The sequence below is a fragment of the Oreochromis niloticus genome, linkage group LG4 (assembly GCF_001858045.2).
Source record: "Oreochromis niloticus isolate F11D_XX linkage group LG4, O_niloticus_UMD_NMBU, whole genome shotgun sequence".
Lineage (NCBI taxonomy): Eukaryota > Metazoa > Chordata > Actinopteri > Cichliformes > Cichlidae > Oreochromis > Oreochromis niloticus.
The window spans coordinates 10,860,612-10,870,384 of NC_031969.2; the positions used below are offsets into that span (position 1 = coordinate 10,860,612).

The following is a 9,773-nucleotide window of genomic DNA, read 5'->3' on the forward strand; positions in this document are numbered from 1 at the left end:
TGGACTCACCATAAACAGCTGTGAGAGTGCCACTGGGGATGCCACAGCTTGGTGCTGAGGCCACAAAGAAGCAGCAGAGCCGTTTCACATAGAAAAGTCTATGAGATCAAAGGCTGACTTGCTGGCAAAAAATGGATTCAAATGACACAAAATAACACAGAGGTGTTACTTTCGCAGTCTAGTAGGGGCCAATAATACAACTGTAAGTTGGTACAACTGATATTTAAAAAAAACCCAGAGGAAGAAGAAAAAGAGTGGGGCGGGAAAGAAGCTGAAGACCTCACTGTGTTCACTTTTCTAGCAACCATGGCCGGAGCCGAAGAGATGAATAAGTATCGCTCACCTCTGGTGTCCAGATATGCCAGCGAAGAAATGAGCTACAACTTCAGTGACAAAAAGAAGTTCATCACCTGGAGGAAGCTGTGGATTTATCTCGCCAAAGCTGAGAAGGTTTGATATCATGATCTGCTGATTTTTATATGTTCCACAATTCAGTCTCACTGTTTTTGTTTTTGTGCTAGAACCTTTAGGCTTGAAAACTTTAGATTTTTCTACTAAACAAAGCTGTTTTAATTATTTTATATACACACTGCAAATGTGCTCATATGATTTGGCACGACGTCTTTTGAACGTCAAAAGCTTTGTTCAGCCTGACTGTCCGGACTGATATATTGAGAGTGATTATATAGAGTGTAAAGGGTTGTTAGCAACACGCTTACACACAGAGATAATGGGTTTTCCATAAGTCTCTGGGTCAGAGTCCGGACAAGATATTCTGAACCAGAACTTAGAATCAGTAGAAGAGCAATGGATAATAGCATTAGATTATCAAGGCAGGGCAGGGAGGTGTCTTTTTCTTCTGTCTCTTACAGCGGATGGAGCAGATACCAGGCAAGGTCACAGATGTACGAGGAGCGAGACTGCCACATTCTTGTGGGAACAAGACAGCCAGGATAATCTTTGTTTTTGTAAAGCCAAGGTTATTGTTTTTGTGAACCAGACCCTTGATTTCATACAAAGGTCCACAGCGCTGGACTGCCAATGCAAATTAGATCTTATTAAATGACAGAACATTCTCCTGAAATTCCTTCTGAAAAATGAGAACTTGCAGTTGGCCATAATTTTCATGAAAATCTGTCAACATTATTATGAGATTCTAAAACTGAAAACCTGCAGTTTGTATTTTCCCATAGCAGAGCCACGTGAACTTTGACACGCATGCGTACATGTCCTCGTGCAGAGTCATTTAGAGCCACTGCTGCTGTGTAAAAATAGAAGCGAATGTTACTGTGATGAGAAAACAGCTCTTTCAGTGGCAAAATTATTAACAGTAACTCTGGCTAAATGCTGTTGTCTTTGTTGTGTCTTCTGCACGGAGGTTTGTTTGACCTGCTTACAGTCTGACCTATGACCCCTTTGACAGGAGAGAGGTACTTGATTGGCTGGAACCTTTCTGTAGTGCTGTAGGAATCACGTGACTACTGTGTAATGGATGTATGTGTGTGCTTCCTCACGAGGACAGCACATGATGATCAAAACTGGAGAAAAGACATGCTGACAGACTAATGACTAATAAACAGCAGGCTGTTTGTTATCAGCTTAGCAATGCAAATCATTGTGTGACTTTCACCCAAACATCCTTTTCATCAACAGAAGAGCCAATGCTGCAAATATGTGTATTTATAATAAAACATGTATTTATATAAAAACATATTTGCATTTGTAACTGTTGATACATGAATATCTTAAAAGTAAAGAACTGTATTATCAAGAGTCAAAAAGCTCCACATAAAAAGTAGGAAGCAGCTTATAAGTAAACTCTGAAAATGAATGAAACCCTGCAGGAAATGGTTCAGAATTCATTCTGTAACTACAAGCACTTTTGTTTTGCCATCTCTAAATTTCTTAAGTTGCTTGTAGAAACTCTTCGTGTTTGTCATCATGTCTCTGTGTTCAATGTTCTCCTCCTCAGGCTCTGGGTCTGCCCATCACTGATGCTCAGATTGCAGAGATGGAGAGCCATGCAGAGGACATTGACTTTGCCATGGCGGCTGAAGAAGAGCGAAAGCTGAGGCACGATGTCATGGCGCACGTCCACACCTTTGCACACTGCTGCCCCACAGCTGCTCCCATCATCCACCTCGGAGCTACGTCATGCTATGTGGGAGACAATACTGTAAGTATGACTATTGCACAAATAAACCCAGCAGTGATGAGTTTTGACTCTTTAAAGCTTCTCATGTTTGTCGTTTCTGTTCTTCAGGATCTCATTGCATTGCGTGATGGCTTCAACATCCTCTTGCCCAAGGTGAGACTCACCTGTTTGTCCAGAAATTCTATGAAAACAGTGCAAATTAATATCAAACAAGCTTGTCAGCTAGTTTTTTTGTTTTTGCAGTGAGTCCATTAAAAAAACCTAACAGGACATTTTCATTGAACTGAATTCATGAAAAATTATATTTAAAGATTACAGGACAGGCTATGCATCATATTGGTCACATTTATTATGCATCTTCACTGCTTCTGGGAGCTAAAGATCAAAGTTGGCTGTTTGTAGCCCACGATGTAAAATAAGTTGGACACCCTGATTTGCATCATTAAAGGCTTGTTTTTCCTGCAGCTGGCCAGAGTCATCGACCGGCTGGCAAACTTTGCAGAGGAATACGCTGACCTCCCCACGCTCGGCTTTACACACTTCCAGTGAGTCCGACTGCAGCTGCAGTGTTTTCATAGGCCTTCATCAGACTGATGGAGCTGTCTAACTTTGATGTCAAACACACTCACTGTGTCCCTCTCCTCCTCTCTGTACAGGCCTGCCCAGTTGACCACAGTGGGGAAGCGAGCGTGTCTGTGGCTGCAGGATTTGGTGATGGATGTGAGGAAACTGGAGCGAGCCCGCAATGATCTTCGTTTCCGTGGAGTCAAGGGGACCACAGGCACCCAGGCCAGCTTCCTGCAGCTCTTTCAGGGGGACCATGACAAGGTATAAACAACCATAAGAACCACGTGGGTGATTTCTGAAGTCCCACAGCACCGTATTGTGATGACTTTTTAATGTCAGTTTTCCTTTTGTGCCACCAGGTGGAAGAGCTTGACAAGATGGTGACAGAGATGGCTGGCTTTAAGAAGTAAGTATCAAACTCCTGTCTCCAATATTAACTGACATGTTTTTATAACATGGTCCAAGCAGGAACAGTTTGAAACACGGGCTATAACTAATTTGTTCCATATTTATCCAGAGCCTACCTGGTGACCGGACAGACGTACAATTGTAAAGTGGACATAGACTGCATGTCCACGCTCGCGGGTTTGGGAGCTTCTGTGCACAAGGTGAGGAAATGTCTCCGTTTATTGGTGGTTAAAGAAACTTGGGTCGTGAGCTCAGGATTGTCAAAAAGCTGATCTAACAGAATCTAAACTTTATGCTGTTATCTGCTGTAGATCTGCACAGACATCCGCCTGCTGGCCAACCTAAAAGAGATTGAGGAACCTTTTGAGAAGGAGCAGATTGGTACGTTCGCTCATTCAAAAGCACTTTTTACCTGTTAAACTGTGCCTCAGCCTAAAGCTTTGCCCGCTCCTCTTCCAGGTTCCAGTGCTATGCCCTACAAGAGGAACCCCATGCGTGCAGAATGCTGCTGTAGTTTGGCCCGACATCTGATAGCATTGATGGACGACCCCCTGCAGACTGCCTCAGTGCAGTGGCTGGAGAGGACTCTGGATGACAGCGCCAACAGGTCAGCCAACACAGACACACTTACACAGCTGTGAATTTGGTATGATGCAGTTCTCCTCTGTGAAGTAGATATCACATCAGTGTAGACGCGTACAATAAGTAATAGTACAAAATGATTTTCAATTAGGAGTGGGTAGCCCAAGTGTTACTTGTACATTAACAAGGTCTTACTGCTAAAAAATTTAAAGACTTGAGAGGAACAAAAATCCTATAACTGAGAGAACAAAAGCTTAACATTTTACAATTGTATATTAGTATGGAAGAAGTAAATTTGTTAGTTAAACATGATTTAAAAATAAAACAGTTAAAATGGTAAAAAAGTGGAATAGTTCAATAGTAAAAAAAATAAATAAATAAGATAAACCAAGGTGAAAAGGCTGTGTGTTCACTGCTATATTAGTGTTAATATAATTTCCTTCCTCGCTAGTCTCAGTAACCGTGGATCGGTCCGCCAGGGTTTCAGTAACTCCACTTGAGTTACTGCCTGAAGTGGAGGAGTTTGATTATCTTGGGTTCTTGTTCACTAGTGATGGGAGAGGGGAGCAGGAGATCGACAAACGGATTGGTGCTGCAGTGATGTGGGAGCTGTAGCGGTCACATTACCAGCTACCATCTCTAAGGGTTGTTGGTCTCTCCCTTAGAGATAGGGTGAGTAGTTCGGCCATCCAGGAGGGGCTCAGAGAAGAGCCGCTGCTCCTCCACATTGAAAGGAGCCAGTTGAGGTGGTTCGGGCATCTGACAAGGATGCCTCCTGGGCGCCTCCTGGGTGAGGTGTTCTGGGCATGTCCCACCATGAGGAGGCCCCGGGGCAGACCCAGGACACGCTGGAGAAATTATATCTCTCAGCTGCCCCAGAATAAGCTGGAGGAGGTAGCTGTGGAGAGGGAGGTCTGTGTTTCTCTGCTTAGGCTTCTACCCCCATGACCCGGCCTCGGATAAGCGGACAAAGATTGATGGATGATTTTCCTGTTAGAAGAATAAGTAGCTCAATTTAAATTAGGCTAGTTTGGAGAGCTAACTGTTAGTAACAGGACTATGATTTTTGCCCACAGTAGTTTTTATGGAGGGCCACAGTGACTGCCCACTTTTGTAAGGACTCTGGTTTTAAAAGTGGATTTGTCCTTCATTTTTCCCACTGACACTTCAGGAAATCCATGAGAGTTTGAGGCCTTGAACCAAGCCAACCAGCTAAGAGAGGAATTGTGGCCATAAAGGAAAAACAGGGAAAAAAAACTGAAGGGAAAAAAGAAAAGAAATCAAGAGTAAAAGACTATGTCATTGCGTTAATGGTTAAAGAACTACACATCCTACAATGCATTGCACATTGGTACTCAGGATTCAGTGGTTGAGTAAAAAGCTGTTACTTGTGATTACTGATGGTTTCTTTCCTCTCTTCCCTGCCTTGCTCCTGTGCAGGAGGATCTCCCTGCCCGAGTCCTTCCTGACAGCCGACATCATCCTCAGCACGCTGCAGAACATCACAGAGGGTCTTGTGGTCTACCCCAAAGTCATCGAGAGACACATCCACCACGAGCTGCCCTTCATGGCCACAGAGAATATTAATAAGGCGATAGTGAAGGCAGGAGGCAACAGACAGGTAGGAGAAAATACCCTGTGAGGAATTCTCCTCTGAGTCAGAATGGACACAATAATAAAAGTTTTGAACATAACTGGATGATGCATTTGTGCTTAATCAGGAGAGATGGTTTACTGGGCAGAAAATGCCAGTGGTAACCAGAAATTCAGATGACTGAAATGAGATCATCTTCCTGACTAGTAACCAGTGTTTTGACCATTTAAATGAAGAAGCTGATTACCCAAAACCAGACTTGACTTGGAGACCTAACAACATGGCTGTTAAAGTCAGCTCCACCTTAATGTTTCTCTGTTTTTTTCCTGTGTCTCCTTCAGGAGTGCCACGAGAAGATCCGTGTTCTCTCCCAAGAGGCAGCAGCTGTGGTTAAACAGGAAGGTGGAGACAATGACCTGCTGGCCAGAATCCAGCGAGACCCCTCCTTTGCACCCATTCTAGGGCAGCTGGATGCTTTGCTGGACCCCAAGACCTTTATTGGGCGTGCTCCACAGCAGGTACAGCATGATCAGCCTTATTTTGATTCAGAGTCTGACAACAGATGAATGTTTTCAGCCAAGCTGCAGCTCCCCTATTACTGTGTCTGCTGCCCCCTTTAGTAGTGATGTGTTGGTCGCGAACGAAACGGCTCTTAGAGGCGACTCTTTGAAGTGAACGACACGAGCCGACTCCTTTTTGGGAGCCGTGGGTTTTTTTTTTCTTTCTCTCACCCTCCCTCTCGAACTTTTTTCGCTTCACTCCGCACGTGAGCCTTGTGCTTGTGCTGAGCAAACGGGGGAGGGGCGGTAGTTACACTCGCAGTAGCACAGGAACAGAGTGGGAGGAAAAGAGAGAGAAAGAGAGCCAGGGGCAACAGCAAGAGACAACATTGTCACATTAGTAAGGTATAGTAATCATCCACAACTATTTTCAGTTGCGGAAGATAAAGAATTCAGAAAGTTTATTCATGCAGTGAATCCTATGTATGCAATTCCAAGCAAGAAAACACTCTCCGAAAAAATCATCCCAGGCCTATATGACAGAGAATGTATATCTTCTTTTTGTTTTGCATATTTTAATTTATATTTTATTGTGTTGTGGTTTGCAGTGTTTTGTGTTGTTTCACTTTAAATATGTTTAAAAGGAAAAAGCTGACAATTTAAATAGTTAAAAGTTGAAATGTAAATAGTTGTTTTTTGTATTTTATAATTTATTTATTACATTTTATGTGGAGTGAATAAATAAAAGTATATTTACGGTGGCCCCTAGAGACAAAGCACATACAAACTGCAAAACATGTACAAACTCCGAAGCACGTACAAAGTCCAAAAGACAACAGAAGTGCTCCAGGATGCTAAGGGCAGTGTTGAGCTTTTGTTACCTAGTGGCTACACAAGCCAGGAAGTACTAACGACCGGATTTGGTGTGTGGTAGTAACAGGTAAATGAACATTTTTTTTTTAAATTATTTGAATATATATGAGTGTTTGTGTATAAATACACAAACAAGACACATATGCTTTCAATTGTGTCATTTAAGTGATCTAGGTAGCTCTGTTTTGGAAGTTCAGTTAATGCTAGCAACGTGTTTTGGAGTTTGTACGTGCTTTGTCTCTAGGGGCCATCGTATATATTTATCACATATCTAAATCAAACCATGTTTTTTTTTAACATTAGTAATTCCTTTTGTGTATAATTTTATATTGTTGTTGATAATAAATTAATTAAAGCAACAAAACAACCCGAAGAGCCGGTTGGGAGCCGAAAGAACCGGCTCTTTTTAGTGAGCCGAGCCGAAAGAGCCGGTTCTCTAAAAAGAGACGGAATTCCCATCACTACCCATTAGTGACAGTGACGACTGTTAAGAAACTAATAGTGTAAAATTTCTTTTCTTCTTCCTTCTCCTCTCCTTCAGGTCGCAAAGTTCCTGGCTGAAGAAGTACGCCCCCTATTGGAGCCATACAAGACCATCAAGGTCGAGCTTGTGGTTTCAATAGCTATGGCCAAATGAAGCTATCTGAAGCATTGAAGGTTATATTACAAAAAACCTGTTTATTACTCAAAGTTTTTCACACACAGTTGTGTTTGGTGACATCTGGTGGCCAAAAATATGAAGAGCAGCTGAATCTACAACTTATAATGAACTGCTTCATTATGATTGGCCACTTTATATCGCTGAATTAACAGCCTCTGTCTGATATGAGGTTGATATGGTGCTTTGAACATATATATTCTTTTGTCGGGGTGAAAAAAAATTATGTAATATCTATTGTGATGGCATCAGCCACACAGGTAGGCACGTAAAATCAGTCCATTCATTCACGTCATTATTTTGGTTTGCAGTTATTTTAGTGATATAATTCATGAATGTCTTCACTTAACCCTAACACTGATATTATGAAGCGCGCACATAATAGCATTATGTGGTTTTTATAAAAATGTTTTCTTTAATATTAATTATGTTTCTCTTTCTTTGAGTTACCTGGTTTGGGGAGGTGGCTGTTTTCTGTCTGGGCCAAAGGTGCTGCCAAGGGCTGAGGACTTTAAAAACACCTGTTCAGCACGACCAACCAAGTGCTTGTGAGAAACAGGGGTGTTTTAGGTTTACTTATGTTATTCTGTGCTTAGTTAGTATTGGTGGGGGTTTTTTGTTTCCCCTATTGTGTGTAAATGGTTTTGCCACTATAAAAGCTACCCTCCTGTCTTGTGTTTAGATCAGTTTGTGAGCTAAGTTGTGTCTACTTTGTGTGATTAAGCTTCTGGAAATTACTTTTTGTAGAATTATATTTAGTATACCTCTTTTATGGACCCGGTAATTATATTTTAAACTTTCTTATTGAACTTTTTGGGGGTTTAAAAAAACAAACAAACAATAATTTGAAGACATTTTTTTTTACTTGAAAATGCTGCTAACACAGAACTGATTGAAATATTGCCCACTAATGAGTATACTGAGTACACACACACACACACACACACACACACACACACACACACATATATATATGTATATATATTTGTTTCTCTAACAACAAACTATTGAATTTTATTTTCCAGAATTACAACAACAGAAGGCAGTTGTTTAGGCCAGCAATGACAGGCAACAGCAAGAAATTCACAACTTGAAGGAAGCTGTAGATCCACATTTGATAAAGCTGAAAATGTTTGAAATACCTTTGATTTATCTCTTTCTTTCGGGGACACTTTGAGTGGCAAACTTTTTATTGCCAGATGTTGAGCAGGTTTACAACATTAGGAAATTGCTGCGGTACATCGTGCAAAACATATTGTAAGACAAACACTTAAATAAAGATAAAAATAAAAAATTAAAGTGCTAAGCAGATTGATATACATGTACGCAGGTGATGAGTGCAAAAATGGAATAAATGCAGAAAACACAGTATAGGGTCACGTGTTTATGGTGGGAACAGTCATATGGTTATTGTTCATGACTCCAACAGCAGAGGGGAAGAAACTGTTCTTATGGCGAGAGGTTCTGGTCCAAATGGACCGGAGCCTCCTGCCTGAGGTGAGCAGGTCAAACAGACTGTGTCCAGGGTGAGAAGGGTCAGCTGTGATCCGAGCTGCACACCCCAGTGTCCTGGAGGTGTACAGGTCCAGAGATGGGAGTCTGCAGCCACTCACCTTCTCAGCAGAGCGCACAACACGCTGGCTTCTCAGTTTGTCCCTGATGTTGGCTCCAGTATACCACACGGTGATGGAGGAGGTGAGGGTGGACTCGATGATTGCAGTGTAGAATTGCATCATCGTCCGTGTTGACAGGTTGAATTTCTTCAGCTGCCTCAGGAAGTACATCCTCTGCTGGACCTTCCTCCTGGTCTTAACAGACTGTTAGCACACAGTAAAAAGAAATGGTGTATAAGTCAGGAAACACTCGGCAGTTCCAGAGTTGCATTTTATTCAAATAAGAAGAAGAAGAAAAAAAAGGAACCCTGTATATACTGTTAAATTCTCCCAATTCTTTCATCTTTGGGCCGAAGGATGGACAACACTCGGTGTATAAATGCTCAATCAACAATCATTTTATTCCATACAATTCTTATTATTCCATACAACACTTTTGAGCATAAACCATCCGGAGGGGAGATGAGCGCGGGAGGATGTCCGCCTGATCTCCACGTGTCTGAGCGTTTCTCACATTGTTATAGCTTCAGCCCCCCTCCAAAGTCATAAAACCTAAACATCCACATTCTTTCTCTCTCTCAGTGAGCCTAAGTTATGACCTTGGCTTCCTGTGCAGTCTGTTCTGTTCTTTTCTAATCAGACAAATAAGGCCACGATTCTCTGAAAACAGTATTTCTTATAACTCAGCAGTATAATGGATCATAAAACAAGATCATTCATTCACAATAAATCAGCAGTCTAATGTAATACAAATCAGTTTAATACATGTAATAGTTATCTCCTTCTTCTAAGTCAGGAGAATAATGCAAACTAAAACTACATA

The 9,773-nt window shown here is 41.7% G+C and overlaps 1 protein-coding gene across 1 annotated transcript; it reads left to right on the forward strand.

Annotated features, from left to right (window-relative positions):
• Positions 1-256: 256 nt before the first annotated feature.
• Positions 257-8,479, forward strand: LOC100706371 (adenylosuccinate lyase). Its single transcript, XM_019358110.2, has 12 exons — positions 257-450; positions 1,973-2,176; positions 2,264-2,308; positions 2,621-2,700; positions 2,812-2,983; positions 3,082-3,128; positions 3,240-3,330; positions 3,442-3,511; positions 3,590-3,737; positions 5,153-5,333; positions 5,648-5,824; positions 7,221-8,479. The coding sequence occupies exons 1-12, from the start codon at positions 307-309 to the stop codon at positions 7,314-7,316; spliced, it is 1,455 nt and encodes a 484-aa protein (XP_019213655.1). The 5' UTR covers positions 257-306; the 3' UTR covers positions 7,317-8,479.
• Positions 8,480-9,773: the final 1,294 nt, after the last annotated feature.